General features: G+C 42.2%; 1 protein-coding gene across 3 annotated transcripts in view; it reads left to right on the top strand.

Moving 5' to 3' along the window:
• Positions 1 to 20,726, top strand: part of KIAA0319 (KIAA0319 ortholog) — a 101,699-nt gene that overhangs the window by 11,559 nt on the left and 69,414 nt on the right. For 2 of the 3 annotated variants that reach the window (XR_011314074.1, XM_069730881.1), the window contains exons 6-11: positions 1,979 to 2,076; positions 3,872 to 3,959; positions 5,836 to 5,928; positions 6,154 to 6,286; positions 16,187 to 16,415; positions 17,746 to 17,869. Coding sequence is in view for 2 of the 3 variants with exons in the window: in XM_069730881.1 (XP_069586982.1) it covers positions 1,979 to 2,076; positions 3,872 to 3,959; positions 5,836 to 5,928; positions 6,154 to 6,286; positions 16,187 to 16,415; positions 17,746 to 17,869 (765 nt within the window). In the remaining variant the exon portion in view is untranslated. Of the gene's footprint in view, positions 1 to 1,978; positions 2,077 to 3,871; positions 3,960 to 5,835; positions 5,929 to 6,153; positions 6,287 to 16,186; positions 16,416 to 17,745; positions 17,870 to 20,726 lie in introns of those variants that run through there. The other variant, XM_069730882.1, reaches the window with a different exon arrangement.

Below are 20,726 nucleotides of genomic sequence, written 5' to 3'. Positions count from 1 at the left end.
ATAATATGATGACTGCAATATATTAAGAGGCTAAAACCTTTTCAAACAGAACAGGGAGGAGGAGTGCTTCTTTAAGCACAAGTTTGCATTTCATAATTGTCATCATAGTATAAATAGTTGTGAAGATAATGTTTGGAGCACTGTATGTTAGATCACTATTAATAAAATAGCTCACTCATGTTCCATTTAACCCCTTCCCAACTTGGCAATTTTCCGTTTTTGTATTTTTGTTTTTTACTACTCTTATTCCAAGAACCAATTTTTAAAAATTTTTACATTAAAATAGCAATAGGAGGGCTTTCTTTTTGTGGGACTATTTTTAGTTTTGAATGACACCGTCTAATTTACCATGGAAAACCATTTCCCGCAGCTAAGACACACTAAAAATGAATATATGTTTTTTACCTGTGGATTTTTAGCATGTAAAAAAAAAATCCACACAGAAAACTCAGCATACCAAAAAGAGAAAAAAAAATGAGCTGCACAGCTGCAGAACCCAAAGAGACGCTGAATGGAGACTTTCAGTAAGTGGTAATCCAATAGATAAACGGAGGTGCTCTCGTGAAAATGAGGAGTCAAATCATGGTAAATCATAGAATAAACGCGGCAGCACTCACCAGTCCTGTAGTCAGAAGTTCCTTTATTCAAATATAGACAAACATCTTCATGGCTCGGGGGAACAGGGCAGTGAGAGGAGTGTGCAGGAGGAGACGACGGCCGTTTCGCGCTTGAAAGTGGCACATTGTATAATCCTTAGATTGCCTTAATTGTACTCCATAATTGGTCACTGGTTTGGAATATCCCATGGCAATGAGGTCCCTCTTTTTTGGATCTAGTATTTTTTCTTTGTGTATGTTTTAAGAATTGTATTAATAAAAATAATTTTTTAAGTACTATTTATCTTGGGATCATTTTTTACTTTTTGATCGCCAATATAGTGATTTATGTATTTTCTAAGTGGTACGGAGCCCGAATAGTATATGGGTTTTTGACACTTGGGGCATTTCATGTGAATTAGACATTTGAGACTATGCAAATGGCCTCTTCTGAGAAAAAGAGGACTTAACTCTATAGCGCCACCTGTTGGAAGTAGCGATCCTACAAGTCACAATCAACTCTTTAACGAGTCGTGCAATATGACTTAGGATAAAAGCCAAATTAGTATCTTAATTCGCAGACACGGTGTTTCGGGCTGTTGGCCCTCGTCAGTGCGAAGCATGAGAACTAATTTGGCTAGGTGAGAGGCTCTGGACTGGGTTCTAAGGGGTATCGTTTCTCCTTATGGAGAGTGACATACCATCTCTGGCTTGTCAAGGTAAGGAGGCTTATTCGCCATGCAATGCTCCTCTGGGAAATATAATATGCAAATTGCCTCTTCTGAGAAAAAGAGGACTTAACTCTATAGCGCCACCTGTTGGAAGTAGCGATGCTACAAGTCACAATCAACTCTTTAACGAGTCGTGCAATATGACTTAGGATAAAAGCCAAATTAGTATCTCAATTCGCAGACACGGTGTTTGGGGCTGTTGGCCCTCGTCAGTGCGAAGCATGATAACTAATTTGAGACTGACAGCCCAGCTAAGTTGCAGAGCAGTCACCTGGGACAATGAACACTGGAGACAGTCAGTACCTCCCAGTTTCAGATTGGATGGCCAATGTGTCTATGGCAAGTGACTAGAACAATTGGAAAGGGAATCTTCAGAATGAGTGTGACCTGGGTCAGTCTGTGTGTTCTTGGCAGAAATGTAAGAGTATACTGTATATTGCACACATATTATACTTTCCAGTTTTACTGCAGTATGTATTTGTTGTATTTCCTATTGTGGTGAGATGTGTATACCTAGAGACAGCAGAGAATAAATGTCAAAATGGTCATATTATAAGTTAATAACAGACATTAAAAAAAAACATCTGAATGTTGTAATCCTCCTAATGCCAGTATTACCACTTTCAATCCTGTTCTGTATATAATTTACAGACATGCCATATTCCTATGAGTGGGAACTGATATCACAACCTACAGAATTTCAGGGTGAGCTGAAAATGATAAATACAAGGTCACCTACCCTGTCAAAAGTAAGTGAGCTTCCATTTTGTTTGTATAATTCTACATTAATGGAAATCAATACATCCCCATTGGGGAATCAAAGATTTGCATCATTTTTGTGGCATTAAAAGGAACCCATCACTCTATTCATGCTACCCAAACCGCAGGCAGCATGAATCAGAGCCTGTCTACACGATTACCACTGCACACAACCACTGATGAAGCTTAGGCTGATGCAGACCCACGAGAAGAAATCAGGAGAAAAATTGGAAAGGAATTGGTTAACTTGCGCTGTTATCAGTAATGATGAGAAGGCTAGATTCCAAAGATATGCTGTTTAATAGTCAACACATTTTGAAGTATACAACTTTTTTATCAGTGTGACGCTTAATCACTTCTATTGGAAAAGCTGTGAGCTGAGATAGTCAAGGAGTATGAGGTCAAAAGCCAGGAGGGCACGTTATAAACAGAAGGAAGAGACAAAGGCATAGTCAGGTAACGGTTCGGGGTCAAAATACGAGGAATATAGCAGATCATAACAAGGGTTAAACAGACGGATGGTCGGAACAAGGTCAGGCAAAGAAAGATCAACAAGCAGAACACAAGGCACAGAGTGACAAACCACACAGAGCTGAATGTACCTCAGGCAGAGATCTGAGACTGACAGCTCAGGTAAGTAGCAGAGCAATCACCTGGGATAATAAACACTGGAGACAGCCAGCACCTCCCAGTCTCAGATTGGATGGCCGAAGTGTCAAGCAAAACACCGACAACTCAACGTGCCCCTTCACCAGACTGGATACTCAACAGTCAATCAAAGTACTGACAGCTTCAGCAAGCCCCTGTACCAGATTTGATGGCTGTGCTGTCAGTGGCTGGATTCCAGACACGCTGAGGGGTGTAAACATGACAGTACCCCCTCTTGTAAAGGGGGTCAGCAGACCCCCAGGAAATTTTAGATGGAAAGCCCTAACAGCTTGGCCTTCACATCTCGAGCTGGGACCCAGGATCTCTCCTCTGGTTCATTTCTCCTCCAGTGGATGAGTTATTGGAAGGTATTTTGGACCCTATGAGAATCCACAACCCTCTAAACCTCATACTCCAGGTTTGAGAGAGACCAACTATAGGAAGTATTCATAAAATTAATTATTTGACCCTGCAACTGGTATTGTGATGATTCCATACTCTGACATTCATTAGCCAGATCCTGAGTCATCTGCATCAAATTCACCACCTGGTCAATAAGCAGGTGAACAGGATCCATACTGGCGAAAAAGAAAAACGTATGGGCTAGACGTAATGTGACACTGAGTCACTTCTCACGTACAAACCGTGAGTTGGGATAGTCAAGGAGTTCTAGGTCAAAAGCCAGGAGAGTACGTCGTAAACAGAGGGAATAGACAAAGGCATAGTCAGGTAATGGTCCAAGGTCAAAATACCAGGGCTGCGTACTTCCTCTATTAAGCTCCGCCTACTTCTGTATGCATCCTGCGTACCTATCTTTAACATTGGGAACGCAGGACATGCGGATGTATGCAGATGCGTTGTTTTGACGTGCCCGCAGTTGCGTTTTGTGCGGACGATGGGCGCATCAAAGCGACACATCCGCATACATCCGCATGTCCTGCGTACCCAATGTTAAAGATAGGTACGCAGGACGCATGCAGAAGTAGGCGGAGCTTAACGGAGGAGGTACGCAACCCTCCGCAAAGCCTCCGAACGCTAATGTGAACTTAGCCTTAAGAATGGTCAACAAAGTATAAATACAGCCTTATTAAATCTCAGTCATGTCTTCAAGGCTTTTCTCTTTTTTTTCTGTGTTAGCTTACAGAAGGCAAGTATAAACTGAGAGTCTCTGTTACAAGAGAAAATATGGCTGGAGAAGGATTTGTTAACATTACTGTCAAGCCAGGTAAAAATAACTTTCTTTTTATTCATAAAGGAAATCATTTTGCATCATCATTCCAGTAATGTAATCATCTTCTCAATTCTCCATGTACAAAACCAGTCCAGTCCTCCACAAAATGTATCGTGTGGTCACTATTGTGCTTCTACAGTTACATTATCTGCCACATTGCACAGTATGTTCAGCATGAAGTCTGCACAAGAAGGAATAACTGTACAACGGATATTTGTTTTCAATGATTCTTGCACACATAGCAATGAACCTATTTGCATAATAGCAACAAAAAAAAGGTTACAAAAAAAGTTTGGCAATAGAGGTTTTCTTGAGTTTTGTATTAGCTCATATGCAAACCTGTATTACTATTGTTATAGTCTACAGACGCAAAGTAGAAAGGTACATACAGATAGATAGCTACAGATTTATCAATATTTTGCAATTCTTGGACAATGTAAACTTAAAACGGACAGTTTAAAAATGCACCACATTTATCATCGTGGTCCATGCTGTTTGATTATTTTGCTGCATTTTTTAAACAAGTGAATTGATCATTAAAGGGGTTTTCTGGTCTTAAGCTACCAGTCTGTAATTACTCTATGTGATTGCAGGCTTGTGAATCCTCAGATTGCGCCCATTTAGCGAGGCCGCGCCCATCTGATCGGGAGGTTACCGTATGTATGTAAATCACATACTTGTAGTCACACGCCTGCTGCTCCAGGTGCCGCCACTGGAGAATCCTCACAGCATGCAGTGTGCGCAATGTGAGGATTCACAAATCTGCAGTCACATATAGTGAGTATGAAAAATAATTGAAATTCATCATGAAGGGACATCATGGTGAAAAAAAGGGGGGACAAGGTTAAAAATACATGTCAATCATATCAATCAGACAACAAGATTCAAACCTCTAAGGATTTCTTAACCCTGCTGTTGTCTTCGGTCTAGGGAGACCGATTTTGAACTTTGGTATTTTTTGGGGTGTTCAAGATGCGGTTATGAAACGTGTGGTTGATTGACTTAAATGAGGATGGGTTGTTCGGCCACGGGTTTCAGAGCCGCATCTTGAATATTTTAAAGAATATTGAAGTTCAAGGTCGGTCGAATTTGACCGAAGACAACAGCAGGGTTTAATAGAAGCCACCAGATCCATAAGATCAAGATATACAAAGAGACCTTATGTGAGCTGATATGTTGATCACATTTCCTCATATTGCATTTTTAGACTGTTTACTCTAAGTTTACGCCACCTATTAGTTGGCTACATTGTGCCAGAAATTTGATCCCAAATTTTGGGACATTTTTTGGTGCATGGGGTTGGATGTTAGCACACACCCTTTCCAACCAAGGTACATCTCTCTTCACAGCAAAACCGAGTCACCTTGTCATACGAGGTGCAGAAACACATAATGAATATGGTGTAAGTCATGAAAGACAGTCTTTTGGCCAAAATTGTGCCAGAATTCTGGCTTGATAGATCTCCCCAATGTTTCTGTTTCCCACATTCATATGTTAAGGACCTACAGTACAGTTTTTACACTTCTTTGTTGAAGCCAACGATTGCCAGGATGAATCTACAGAACTATTGGTCCCTTTAATCCAAACATGTCATTGTAATTAGTATGGATATTATTCAGAGTTGCTCTCCTCTGTATCCATAAGTGCCAGGGTCATATACATGTATATCATCCCATGCCTGCAGTACACGTAATAAATCATGAACATAAATAAGTGGTAAATCTTGCCAGAACCAAATTATTCCTTGTACTATATCCTGAAAAATACATCCGTATTCACACATTCAGTGTCACTGTATTTAAAATGTAAAGCATAAATAGCTAATAAAACATCATTAATTTAAACAAAATATTTTCCCTAATTTCTGAAGCTGCCAGAATCAATCTTCTTCCAACTGCAGTTGTATCTCCGAGAACGCAGGAAGTATGGTTGCCCACCACATCTGCCTTCATTGATGGGAGTCGTAAGTGCTCTGGTTATTCGCTTACGGGAGATAAGTGTAGACTTACCGTAATACCATAAAGTATCAATGTCATTATTTGCTAATTGAAATCTTCATTTATGATAAGAACCTAATAATCTAATGTATTCATTAATGGCTCTGGTGCATGTCATTCACTAAGGATCCCAGTTTCTATACACAATGTAGTTTGATAAAATGACGTCTTCTCTTCTGATTTTCAAACAGAAAGCACAGACGATGATAAAATAATAGCATATCATTGGGAACAGACTGAAGGGTCATTGCAAGAAATGAAGATGGGAGGGGATAATCCAGTTTTACATTTGTCCAACCTGGTTCCTGGAAACTATACATTTAGGTACGGCTTAAGTCTTGTACATCAGTTAGTCTTGGCTTATGCATTACAGTGGGGCAAAAAAGTATTTAGTCAGTCAGCAATAGTGCAAGTTCCACCACTTAAAAAGATGAGAGGCGTCTGTAATTTACATCATAGGTAGACCTCAACTATGGGAGACAAACTGAGAAAAAAAAATCCAGAAAATCACATTGTCTTTTTTTTATCATTTTTTTTGCATATTATGGTGGAAAATAAGTATTTGGTCAGAAACAAACAATCAAGATTTCTGGCTCTCACAAACCTGTAACTTCTTCTTTAAGAGTCTCCTCTTTCCTCCACTCATTACCTGTAGTAATGGCACCTGTTTAAACTTGTTATCAGTATAAAAAGACACCTGTGCACACCCTCAAACAGTCTGACTCCAAACTCCACTATGGTGAAGACCAAAGAGCTGTCAAAGGACACCAGAAACAAAATTGTAGTCCTGCACCAGGCTGGGAAGACTGAATCTGCAATAGCCAACCAGCTTGGAGTGAAGAAATCAACAGTGGGAGCAATAATTAGAAAATGGAAAACATACAAGACCACTGATAATCTCCCTAGATCTGGGGCTCCACGCAAAATCCCACCCCGTGGGGTCAGAATGATCACAAGAACGGTGAGCAAAAATCCCAGAACCACGCGGGGGGACCTAGTGAATGAACTGCAGAGAACTGGGACCAATGTAACAAGGCCTACCATAAGTAACACACTACGCCACCATGGACTCAGATCCTGCAGTGCCAGACGTGTCCCACTGCTTAAGCCAGTATATGTCCAGGCCCGTCTGAAGTTTGCTAGAGACCATCTGGATGATCCAGAGGAGTTTTGGGAGAATGTCCTATGGTCTGATGAAACCAAACTGGAACTGTTTGGTAGAAACACAACTTGTCTTGTTTGGAGGAAAAAGAATACTGAGTTGCATCCATCAAACACCATACCTACTGTAAAGCATGGTGGTGGAAACATCATGCTTTGGGGCTGTTTCTCTGCAAAGGGGCCAGGACGACTGATCAGGGTACATGAAAGAATGAATGGGGCCATGTATCGTGAGATTTTGAGTGCAAACCTCCTTCCATCAGCAAGGGCATTGAAGATGAAACGTGGCTGGGTCTTTCAACATGACAATGATCCAAAGCACACCGCCAGGGCAACGAAGGAGTGGCTTCGTAAGAAGCATTTCAAGGTCCTGGAGTGGCCTAGCCAGTCTCCAGATCTCAACCCTATAGAAAACCTTTGGAGGGAGTTGAAAGTCCGTGTTGCCAAGCGAAAAACAAAAAAATCACTGCTCTAGAGGAGATCTGCATGGAGGAATGGGCCAACATACCAACAACAGTGTGTGGCAACCTTGTGAAGACTTACAGAAAACGTTTGACCTCTGTCATTGCCAACAAAGGATATATTACAAAGTATTGAGATGAAATTTTGTTTCTGACCAAATACTTATTTTCCACCATAATATGCAAATAAAATGTTAAAAAAACAGACAATGTGATTTTCTGGATTTTTTTTTCTCAGTTTGTCTCCCATAGTTGAGGTCTACCTATGATGTAAATTACAGACGCCTCTCATCTTTTTAAGTGGTGGAACTTGCACTATTGCTGAGTGACTAAATACTTTTTTGCCCCACTGTATGCTCTGTCATAAAATTATAGCTGAGAAAGTGATGCTGTATATGAAGTCTTTGCCAGTGGTGTTTTGTATGGTGTTTTGGATACTGTTCTATGGTATCATTTACCATTGGTTCTTGCTTGCTTACAGACATGTAGGGTACAACACACAATTTTTAATGGGGGGAAAGGAGGTGATTTGAACATTCATTTATTTATTTCATTTTTTAAAACATTTTTGTTGTCTTTGTTAGTCCCCTCAGGAGACTTGAACCTGCGATCAGCTGATCGCTTGTGCTGTATATAGCAATGCCACAGTATTGCTGTATATAGCAAAAATCACAGTCTCTTATTAATGCCAGCCGCAGTCTGGCTTTCACAGGAGTACTGTCATGACAAGCACAGGGATCTTCAGAAGACCCCTGGCTGTCACAGCAACCCATTGGCATCCCACAATCTCGTCACAGTAGGGCCATGACGCTGTCACAGATTGACAGCCGCATTTAACATGTTAACAGCCACAGGCGGAGCATAGATCCAAATACGGCTCTTAGATACAGATGATGGCTGAATAGCTCAGCCATCATCTGCCGTCAGAGATGCAGACTCAGTTACTGAGCCTGCATAAATGTTATTGAGCCAACATATGATGTACCAGTACATCATATGTCTGCAAGGGGTTAAAGTGGACTTATCAGGTTCACAAGTGGCCAGGTTTTTTTCATATTATTTTTGTGGGTCATCTGTTTATTCCAATTTTAACTTAAAAAAACATCATATATTTCTAGAGATGGGAGCCTTTTTATTTACTAATATTTTTTATGGTCTTTGCAAAGTTGATCACAGGATAATAAAGCAGAGCAGCCCAGGGACTCGTCCCCAGAGAATTCTTAGACCATTGCCCCCTTTGTAATGACCATGAAAATGTGCACTAAATAAAAAGGCGCTTATCTCTGGAAGAGTATGGCATATTTTAATAAAGAAAAAAAACAACAGAATACTCAACAGAGCAGTTAGAGTAAAATAAGAGAAAAACTGGACACTTTTGATATGAAAAAATACGTCTTTTTTGAAGAGACCCACTCTTTTATTACAAATATGTATCTCTAGCACAGTTGAAAGTGCAGCTGAGAATGAGGTGACTAGTCCATGAGGTCTGTTCTTCTTAGCGTCTCCTCTCCAGCTTAGCTAGACTGATGCATACTGACCTGTCAGGCTAGCTAAATGGATAGCCCGGCGGGTACATACCTCAAGGACTAGTTACCTCGTCTGCAGTCATGCTTTTAACTAAGTTTTTCTTTGAAACAGCAGCATTTCAGAGTAAAATCAAGATGTTTGTGATGAAGAAGCCGCTCTGATTCATGCTGCCCGTGGTTCGAATCATATGACAGGATGCCTTTAATTATTGTCTAAAGCATTACTAGGTTTAGCCTTGAGGACCTCCACCAACTGAGAGAACGAAGAAGCTGAGGTCCATCAGTTTTTTCCCTGCCTGGTGAATATTTGTATTGTAGTTCATCCAAAGCAAAAAAAGAGGCTGCAGCCTACAGTGGAAAGGAATACAATATTTCCTATAGTTTATTCACAAGTGTGTATGTATTCTTGATTGTCCCTTGGCAGCACTGTACAAAGCTGGCGTCAGCAGCCGGCCTACCTGGACAAGTGTCTGGGCCCTAGTCAAATGGGGGGCTCTTTGCAGCTAGGACACCAGGGGACACCGGTTGCTTTGTCACTCCTTGAGCCATCACTTAAAGAAACATGGCCGCTCGTAGTGCCCTGTGCGGCTATGTCTGCTAGTAATGACACGGTCAAGCCTACACACAAGCAAAATTAGAGGCAGATTATTAGCAAACACAGCTGCACAGTGCACTGCACGTGGCCACGTTTGTTTAAGTGACGGCCATCAAGCAGCGCTCCCTTCATAGCCACATATTATAAATATTTCTAATGTGTCTGTCTGTCTGTATGTCTGTGTATGCATGTATGATGTGTATTTCAGTGTGTATGACTGTATATATTTATGTATGTTTGTGAATTTGTCTTCAAATATGTATTTGTACGTATGCATGTCTGCATGTGTGCGCATGTCTGCGTACTGTATGTGTGTGCACGTCTGCGTATTGTGTGTATGCATGTCTGCGTATTGTGTGTATGCATGTCTGCGTACTGTATGTATGTGCATGTCTGCGTACTGTGTGTGCATGTCTGCGTACTGTATGTGTGTGCACGTCTGCGTATTGTGTGTATGCATGTCTACGTATTGTGTGTATGCATGTCTGCGTACTGTATGTATGTGCATGTCTGCGTACTGTGTGTGCATGTCTGCGTACTGTGTGTGCATATCTGTGTACTGTATAAGTATGCACATCTGCGTATTGTGTGTAATCAATGTCTGCGTATTGTGTGTGTTCATGTCTGTGTACTGTATGCATGTGCATGTCTGCGTACTATATGTGTATGCACGTCTGCGTATTGTGTGTATGCATGTCTGCGTACTGTATGTATGTGCATGTCTGCGTATAGTGTGTGCATGTCTGCGTATTGTGTGTGTGCATGTCTGCGTATTGTGTGTGTGCATGTCTGCGTATTGTGTGTGTGCATGTCTGCGTATTGTGTGTGTGCATGTCTGTGTACTGTATGCATGGGCATGTCTGCATACTGTATAAGTATGCACGTCTGCGTATTGTGTGTATGCATGTCTGCATACTGTATGTATGCATATCTGTGTACTGTATGTATGTGCATGTCTGCGTATTGTGTGTGTGTATATGTCTGTGTACTGTATACAAGTGCATGTCTGCGTACTGTATACATGTGCACGTCTGCGTATTGTGTGTATGCATGTCTGCGTATTGTGTGTATGCATGTCTGCGTATTGTGTGTATGCATGTCTGGGTATTGTGTGTGTGCATGTCTGTGTACTGTATGCATGTACATGTCTGCATACTGTATAAGTATGCACGTCTGCGTATTGTGTGTATGCATGTCTGCATACTGTATGTATGCATATCTGTGTACTGTATGTATGTGCATGTCTGCGTATTGTGTGTGTGCATGTCTGTGTACTGTATGTATGTGCATGTCTGTGTACTGTATGTACAGTATATGCATGTCTGTGAACTGCATGTATGTGCATGTCTGCGTACTGTGTGTGCATGTCTGTGTACTGTATGTATGTGCATGTCTGCGTACTGTATGTATGTGCATGTCTGCGTATTGTGTGTGCATGTCTGTGTACTGTATGTATGTGCATGTCTGCATATTGTGTGTGTGCATGTCTGTGTACTGTATGTACAGTGGGGCAAAAAAGTATTTAGTCAGTCAGCAATAGTGCAAGTTCCACCACTTAAAAAGATGAGAGGCGTCTGTAATTTACATCATAGGTAGACCTCAACTATGGGAGACAAACTGAGAAAAAAAATCCAGAAAATCACATTGTCTGTTTTTTTAACATTTTATTTGCATATTATGGTGGAAAATAAGTATTTGGTCAGAAACAAAATTTCATCTCAATACTTTGTAATATATCCTTTGTTGGCAATGACAGAGGTCAAACGTTTTCTGTAAGTCTTCACAAGGTTGCCACACACTGTTGTTGGTATGTTGGCCCATTCCTCCATGCAGATCTCCTCTAGAGCAGAGATGTTTTTGCCTTTTCGCTTGGCAACACGGACTTTCAACTCCCTCCAAAGGTTTTCTATAGGGTTGAGATCTGGAGACTGGCTAGGCCACTCCAGGACCTTGAAATGCTTCTTACGAAGCCACTCCTTCATTGCCCTGGCGGTGTGCTTTGGATCATTGTCATGTTGAAAGACCCAGCCATGTTTCATCTTCAATGCCGTTGCTGATGGAAGGAGGTTTGCACTCAAAATCTCACGATACATGGCCCCATTCATTCTTTCATGTACCCGGATCAGTCATTCTGGCCCCTTTGCAGAGAAACAGCTCCAAAGCATGATGTTTCCACCACCATGCTTTACAGTAGGTATGGTGTTTGATGGATGCAACTCAGTATTCTTTTTCCTCCAAACACGACAAGTTGTGTTTCTACCAAACAGTTCCAGTTTGGTTTCATCAGACCATAGGACATTCTCCCAAAACTCCTCTGGATCATCCAAATGCTCTCTTGCAAACTTCAGACGGGCCCGGACATGTACTGGCTTAAGCAGTGGGACACGTCTGGCACTGCAGGATCTGAGTCCATGGTGGCATAGTGTGTTACTTATGGTAGGCCTTGTTACATTGGTCCCAGCTCTCTGCAGTTCATTCACTAGGTCCCCCCGCGTGGTTCTGGGATTTTTGCTCACCGTTCTTGTGATCATTCTGACCCCACGGGGTGGGATTTTGCGTGGAGCCCCAGATCGAGGGAGATTATCAGTGGTCTTGTATGTCTTCCATTTTCTAACTATTGCTCCCACTGTTGATTTCTTCACTCCAAGCTGGTTGGCTATTGCAGATTCAATCTTCCCAGCCTGGTGCAGGGCTACAATTTTGTTTCTGGTGTCCTTTGACAGCTCTTTGGTCTTCACCATAGTGGAGTTTGGAGTCAGACTGTTTGAGGGTGTGCACAGGTGTCTTTTTATACTGATAACAAGTTTAAACAGGTGCCATTACTACAGGTAATGAGTGGAGGAAAGAGGAGACTCTTAAAGAAGAAGTTACAGGTCTGTGAGAGCCAGAAATCTTGATTGTTTGTTTCTGACCAAATACTTATTTTCCACCATAATATGCAAAAAAAAAATGATAAAAAAACAGACAATGTGATTTTCTGGATTTTTTTTTCTCAGTTTGTCTCCCATAGTTGAGGTCTACCTATGATGTAAATTACAGACACCTCTCATCTTTTTAAGTGGTGGAACTTGCACTATTGCTGACTGACTAAATACTTTTTTGCCCCACTGTATGTGCATGTCTGCGTATTGTGTGTGTGCATGTCTGTGTACTGTATGTATGTGCATGTCTGCGTATTGTGTGTGTGTGCATGTCTGCATATGTGAAGGATGAGGGGGCAGGCTGGGCCCTGTGTATTATACCTATATTTCTCTGCTGTTTCTGTGCATCATGAAGCTTGGTATGTGTTAAAGGGGTCCGATGAGACTCTTTTGCCCAGGGTGCACGAAAAATCTGGAGTCGGCCCTGGCACCACACAAAATGGTTAAGATGCTTCATCTGCCTGGACAGAAGAGAAATGTTAATTAGCAATAAACAATTAGTTAAATAGTGGCACTCTAAAATAAATATCATACCATAACCACAGAAAGGCGTATTTCTTTCTCTTCTATGCTTGATAGTTGAGGGTCTCAATTCAGAACCTTTTATAAACTGAATATTCTCTTGTCCCATATTGTAATCTATGATCTGCTGCATACTTTGCTTTAGATGGACTTTGTACAAGGGCGTTACTCGGCCTAGCAAGAACATGCATCCAGACTAGATTTGTGCTGCTTTATGCACAATTCTTTTTCATATTTGTGTTCATGCGCAGCAAGTGATCGGGAGCCGTGCAGGGAATATCGGTGAGGGAGCAGCCATGATAAACCAGCATTACTGGAGGTCCTGACACTCTGCTCTCCATAATCAATAAGTAATGACATAGCCTATTGATGTAAAGGACAAACACAGCCAATCTCATTGTGCACAGAATGTCTGAGGTACAATTTACCTCACACCATAGCATAGGCTGAGGTGAATGCTATTAATGAAAGGTTCCCTTTAATTGGTATAAATATGCCATGGTCACGGGGCCCCACTGTGGCTAATGACTTTATTACAGACCTGTAGGTACTACAAGTGCTGACGAATTACACTTCAATCAGGCAATGCACCTAATGAAAAATATATGCATTACACAGCATTCAAAGTATATATACAGTGGGGCAAAAAAGTATTTAGTCAGTCAGCAATAGTGCAAGTTCCACCACTTAAAAAGATGAGAGGCGTCTGTAATTTACATCATAGGTAGACCTCAACTATGGGAGACAAACTGAGAAAAAAAAATCCAGAAAATCACATTGTCTGTTTTTTTAACATTTTATTTGCATATTATGGTGGAAAATAAGTATTTGGTCAGAAACAAAATTTCATCTCAATACTTTGTAATATATCCTTTGTTGGCAATGACAGAGGTCAAACGTTTTCTGTAAGTCTTCACAAGGTTGCCACACACTGTTGTTGGTATGTTGGCCCATTCCTCCATGCAGATCTCCTCTAGAGCAGTGATGTTTTTGGCTTTTCGCTTGGCAACACGGATTTTCAACTCCCTCCAAAGGTTTTCTATAGGGTTGAGATCTGGAGACTGGCTAGGCCACTCCAGGACCTTGAAATGCTTCTTACGAAGCCACTCCTTCGTTGCCCTGGCGGTGTGCTTTGGATCATTGTCATGTTGAAAGACTCAGCCACGTTTCATCTTCAATGCCCTTGCTGATGGAAGGAGGTTTGCACTCAAAATCTCACGATACATGGCCCCATTCATTCTTTCATGTACCCGGATCAGTCATCCTGGCCCCTTTGCAGAGGAACAGCCCCAAAGCATGATGTTTCCACCACCATGCTTTACAGTAGGTATGGTGTTTGATGGATGCAACTCAGTATTCTTTTTCCTCCAAACACGACAAGTTGTGTTTCTACCAAACAGTTCCAGTTTGGTTTCATCAGACCATAGGACATTCTCCCAAAACTCCTCTGGATCATCCAAATGCTCTCTAGCAAACTTCAGACGGGCCCGGACATGTACTGGCTTAAGCAGTGGGACACGTCTGGCACTGCAGGATCTGAGTCCATGGTGGCGTAGTGTGTTACTTATGGTAGGCCTTGTTACATTGGTCCCAGCTCTCTGCAGTTCATTCACTAGGTCCCCCCGCGTGGTTCTGGGATTTTTGCTCACCGTTCTTGTGATCATTCTGACCCCACGGGGTGGGATTTTGCGTGGAGCCCCAGATCGAGGGAGATTATCAGTGGTCTTGTATGTCTTCCATTTTCTAATTATTGCTCCCACTGTTGATTTCTTCACTCCAAGCTGGTTGGCTATTGCAGATTCAGTCTTCCCAGCCTGGTGCAGGGCTACAATTTTGTTTCTGGTGTCCTTTGACAGCTCTTTGGTCTTCACCATAGTGGAGTTTGGAGTCAGACTGTTTGAGAGTGTGCACAGGTGTCTTTTTATACTGATAACAAGTTTAAACAGGTGCCATTACTACAGGTAATGAGTGGAGGAAAGAGGAGACTCTTAAAGAAGAAGTTACAGGTCTGTGAGAGCCAGAAATCTTGATTGTTTGTTTCTGACCAAATACTTATTTTCCACCATAATATGCAAATAAAATGTTAAAAAAACAGACAATGTGATTTTCTGAATTTTTTTTTCTCAGTTTGTCTCCCGTAGTTGAGGTCTACCTATGATGTAAATTACAGACGCCTCTCATCTTTTTAAGTGGTGGAACTTGCACTATTGCTGACTGACTAAATACTTTTTTGCCCCACTGTATATATATATATATATATATATATATATATATATATATAGATATCTATATATATATAGATATCTATATATATAATTGTCTAAGGGTTTTTCCGTCTGTCTGTCTGTCTGTCTGTCTGTCTGTCCTGGAAATCCCGGCTCTCAAATCAGAGACCGGCACAGCATCGACGTAGAAATCCCGCGTCTCTGATTGGTCGAGGCCGCCAGGCCTCGACCAATCAGCAACGGGCACAGCGACGATGATGTCATAAAGGACGTAGACATCTCACGTTTCTGATTCAGCGACGGGCACAGTATCGACGTAGATGTCATAATGGTTGCCATGGCGACGATGGTGTCATAAAGGTTGCCTCGACCAATCAGCGACGGGCACAGTCTGCCGCGAATTCTGGAATCATCATTGTCCATATACTACGGGGACATGAATATTCTAGAATACCCGATGCGTTAGAATCGGGCTACAATCTAGTATATATATATATATATCTATATATAGATAGATATATATATATATATATATATATATATATATATATATGTAATATGGAATCCTTGGATACAGAGATACACTATAGGCTCACATTATTCCATTTATTTTTCTTTTCCTAAGTAATAAGAGCATTAAATTGTATGGAAAAAATAACATCACCTCTGCAGACTGAAGAAGTGATCAGGCATATTTCTAAAATTGTACTTTAAAGATAATGTTAATTTCAATGTTCCGGGTGGGACATTGGTTTATCCTTGGGAGTATTCTTGTTTCCTTTTTAGTTTTAGATTTATTTCTTCCACTTTCAGGTTAACTGTAGCTGATTCGGATGGAGCCGCAAATTCTACTGAAGCCAATGTCATTGTGAAAAAGGCTGTGGACCTCCCACCTATTGCCGACGCTGGGCTTAATCAGCTCATAACCCTTCCTCAAAATCACATCTCTTTAAATGGAAATCTGAGCAGCGATGACCACCAGATCATCAGCTATGAGTGGTCCCTAAGCCCCAGTAATACAGGAAAGGTGATGGCCATGAAGGTAAATGTGATGGGCTTGTCAGATTGATTGAACAGTTTAAACAGAGACTTACAAAAAATGTGAAAGGGAACCTATAAGCAAAATAATTTGGTTAACAAACTATATACAGGATACTATGGGGCTCATAAATACCTTGCTTGGCACAGATTCCATTGTTGAACTTAGCAGTTTTAGTAGGAATATATTCAAGGTAGAAACGAACTGAGCACCACTCTCGCTGGTCATCTTGGTGGGGCTGTAGCTCTGCGTAGTCGTGGTCTCCTTCCTGTAAACGCACCCACATTGCCTTGATTGACATCCTGCTCAAAGACATCTTGACTAGTCAGTTCTGCAGCACCACCAAGATGGCTGGTGAGAGTGGCACACACCAGTTTCATACTTTCAAAATATCTATCCTACTTCAGATCAGGTCAGGGGACCTCTGCAAAAGTATTTACCAACCCTACAGCATTTGGCCTGTGTACAGTAAATAGCCACAGCTTTGCTGACAACTAACCTTTAAATACTATGTATATTGCAAATGGTTTCATTAAAAATGTTTCTTAACGTTTGCAAATACAGCTTCTGTGCAGACCTTTACATCTTCATGGGATAGCACAAGATAAACATTTATGACTTTATTGTCCAGTAATTAAAATTCAGCTTAGAGAAGAAAGAGACTTATTTGATGCGTTTCGAAAAAACAAATGTTCTTAATCATAGCCTCATAGTCTATGTTCAAGAACATTTGTTAGTTTGAGATAAATTTCTTGCTAGTCTAAGCAGGACTTCAATTTGTGGACAATAAAGCCATAAATCTTTTATCTTCAGAAGAGTGCTGGACCTCCTTTCCTTGTGCGACAAGCAGTATGGATTGCCGCATCTTGTCCATGCACTTACTCCAAGAAGTGAGCTGTTTTCTCTCCCTGATTAGTTAATAAGTATTCATGGTTACAAACTAAGGACACAGTCTCTGTGTAGTTTGGTCTTAGGTCATAGGTTAGTGGAAGACAGTAAAGATGGCATAGAGTTACACACTTCTGGCATGTATCGTATATATAGCTTTATTTGTAGTCTGAAAACATGGAGATATTATGTGCTGGATACATAAAACATCAGTGTTTAAAAAAAAGAAAAAGTGGTTGCAAAATTATACAACAACAAAAAAATCAAGACGTTTAAATGCAATATGTATCAATTGTATATGGCGTCAAATAGAAGACGTACAAAAATTTTCTCAATTTAATAAGATATTGTAGATTACTATAAGCAAATATATGAAATGCTATTCCATTAGACAGTTCGTACCGAGTTTTGTCGCTCCATGATTTGTACCTTTTGTATTGTAAAGGGTGTGCACTCTCCCTATCTTCAAGCTACAGCGATGCAGGCTGGAGAATATAACTTTGAGTTGACAGTCACCGATTCATCCAACCAACAGTCTACTGCTCAAGTTACTGTGATTGTGCATCCTGGTAGGTGTACTAACAAAGTAAACCCTGTACAATATGTAAATAAATACAATATATATATATATGTATATATATATATATATATATATATATATATATATATATATATATACTAGCTATTGAACCCGTTCTACGCCCGGGTGGCAAGCATTAATATTGGTATATGGTCTCCATCCTGGTATGTGCTGCTCCATCCAGCGTCCCCATCCTGCCATGTGCTGCACCCATCCTGCGCCCCCATCCTGTCATGTGTTGAACCCATCCTGCACCCCCGTTCTGTCATGTGCTGCCCTATTCTGTCATGTGCTGCTCCCATCCTGCGCCCCCGTTCTGTCATGTGCTGCTCCCATCCTGCGCCACCATTCTTTAATTTGCTTCTCCCATCCATATGCCCCCGTACACTGCTCCATTATGGTTGATGGCCCCCATAAGATGCTCCATAGTGTATGCCCCGTACAGTGCTCCATAAAGGTTTATGGCCCCCATAAGATGCTCCATAGTGTATGCCCCCCTACACTGCTCCATTATGGTTTATGGCACCCATAAGATGCTCCATAGTGTATGCCCCATACGCTGCTCCATTATGGTTGATGGCCCTCATAAGATGCTCCATAGTATATGCCCCCGTACATTGCTCCATTATGGTTGATGGCCCCATAAGATGCTCCATAGTATATGCCCGTATACTGCTCCATTATGGTTGATGGCCCCATAAGATGCTCCATAGTGTATGCCCCCGTACACTGCTCCAATATGGTTGATGGCCCCATAAGATGCTCCATTGTATATGCCCCCGTACACTGCTCCATTATGGTTGATGGCCCCATAAGATGCTCCATAGTGTATGCCCCGTATGCTGCTCCATTATGGTTTATGGCCCCCATAAGATGCTCCATTGTATATGCCCCCATACACTGCTCCATTATGGTTTATGGCCCCCATAAGATGCTCCATTGTATATGCCCCCGTACACTGCTCCTTTATGGTTGATGGCCCCCATAAGATGCTCCATAGTGTATGCCCCCGTACACTGCTCCATTATGGTTTATGACCCCATAAGATGCTCCATAGTGTATGCCCCCGTACACTGCTCCATTATGGTTGATGGCCCCCATAAGATGCTCCATAGTGTATGCCCCCATACACTGCTCCATTATAGTTTATGGCCCCCATAAGATGCTCCATAGTATATGCCCCCGTACAATGCTCCATTATGGTTGATGGCCCCCATAAGATGCTCCATAGTGTATGCCCCCGTACACTGCTCCATTATGGTTGATGGCCCCATAAGATGCTCCATAGTGTATGCCCCCGTACACTGCTCCATTATGGTTGATGGCCCCCATAAGATGCTCCATAGTGTATGCCCCCGTACACTGCTCCATTATGGTTGATGGCCCCATAAGATGCTCCATAGTGTATGCCCCCGTACAGTGCTCCATTATGGTTTATGGCCCCCATAAGATGCTCCATAGTGTATGCCCCCGTACACTGCTCCATTATGGTTTATGGCCCCCATAAGATGCTCCATAGTATATGCCCCGTACACTGCTCCATAGTGTATGCCTCCGTACACTGCTCCATTATGGTTTATGGCCCCCATAAGATGCTCCATAGTGTATGCCCCCGTACACTGCTCCATTATGGTTTATGGCCCCCATAAGATGCTCCATAATATATGCCCCCGTACACTGCTCCATTATGGTTTATGGCCCCATAAGACGCTCCAGTGTGTATGCCCCCGTATGCTGCAGCGATATATAAAAAAAAAAATACCACACTCACCTATCGTCGCTGGGCGCCGAGTGCTGGGGGGCCTGAGCAGGCGGGGACACCGGCGCGCTGTGGGGGTCAGGTGCCGGTATCACCGCTAGCTCAGGCCCCCAACACTTGCTATATTCTCCTGTCCCCGTTCCAGCGCTGCGTCCGCTCCGTGTTCCGGCTCTTCTGGCTGTGACTGTTCAGTCAGAGGGCGGCACTGGCGCGCATTAAGCGCGTCATCGCGCCCTCTGAACTGTGAACGTCACAGCAGAGGACCGGGACACGGAGCCGCACGCAGTGCTGGAACGGGGGACAGGTGAATATTATACTCACCCTCCTGGCGCGTCCACGGTCCCTGCCTCTCCGGTGGAGATCGCGGTGTGCGTTCAGTGTTTACGCATACCGCGATCTCCTGGGAGCGTCACTCTGTGGGGTCCAGACTGCGCCGGCGCTTGCGCAGTCTATAAAGGCTTTGGACAGAGTGACGCTCCCAGCGTTATATTATAGATACACTGCTCCAAAAATAAAGGGAACACGAAAATCCCACATCTGAGATATCACTGAATGAAATATTACAGTTGTAAATCTTTATTCATTACATAGTGGAATGTGTTGAGAACAATAAAACCTAAAAATAATCGACGTATATCACAACTAATATCTCTGGAGTTGGAATGATGCTCAAAATCAAAGTGGAAAATGAAGTTACAAGCTGATCCAACTTCAGTGGAAATGTCTCAAGACAAGGAAATGATGCTCAGTAGTGTGTGTGGCCTCCATGTGCCTGTATCACCTCCCTACAACACCTGGGCATGTGTTATGAAAGGTAATTCAGTACCACAATGGACATAGAGGTCAGCGCACATACAGTGACCTGGCAATAACCCAAAAAACAAGAACGAGCTCTGAGACGTGGGAACTCTGTTGACCGCAATCCCTAATCCTCTCCAACCACCCTAAAGGCAGCCGTGGATTGCGCCTAACGCTCCCTATGCAACTCGGCACGGCCTGAGAAACTAGCTAGCCTGAAGATAGAAAATAAGCCTACCTTGCCTCAGAGAAATACCCCAAAGGAAAAGGCAGCCCCCACATATAATGA

This window comes from Ranitomeya imitator, chromosome 6, assembly GCF_032444005.1.
Source record: "Ranitomeya imitator isolate aRanImi1 chromosome 6, aRanImi1.pri, whole genome shotgun sequence".
Classification (NCBI taxonomy): domain Eukaryota; kingdom Metazoa; phylum Chordata; class Amphibia; order Anura; family Dendrobatidae; genus Ranitomeya; species Ranitomeya imitator.
The sequence above is the reverse complement of the archived record's forward strand: the minus strand, read 5'-3'. Positions and strand labels throughout refer to the sequence as shown.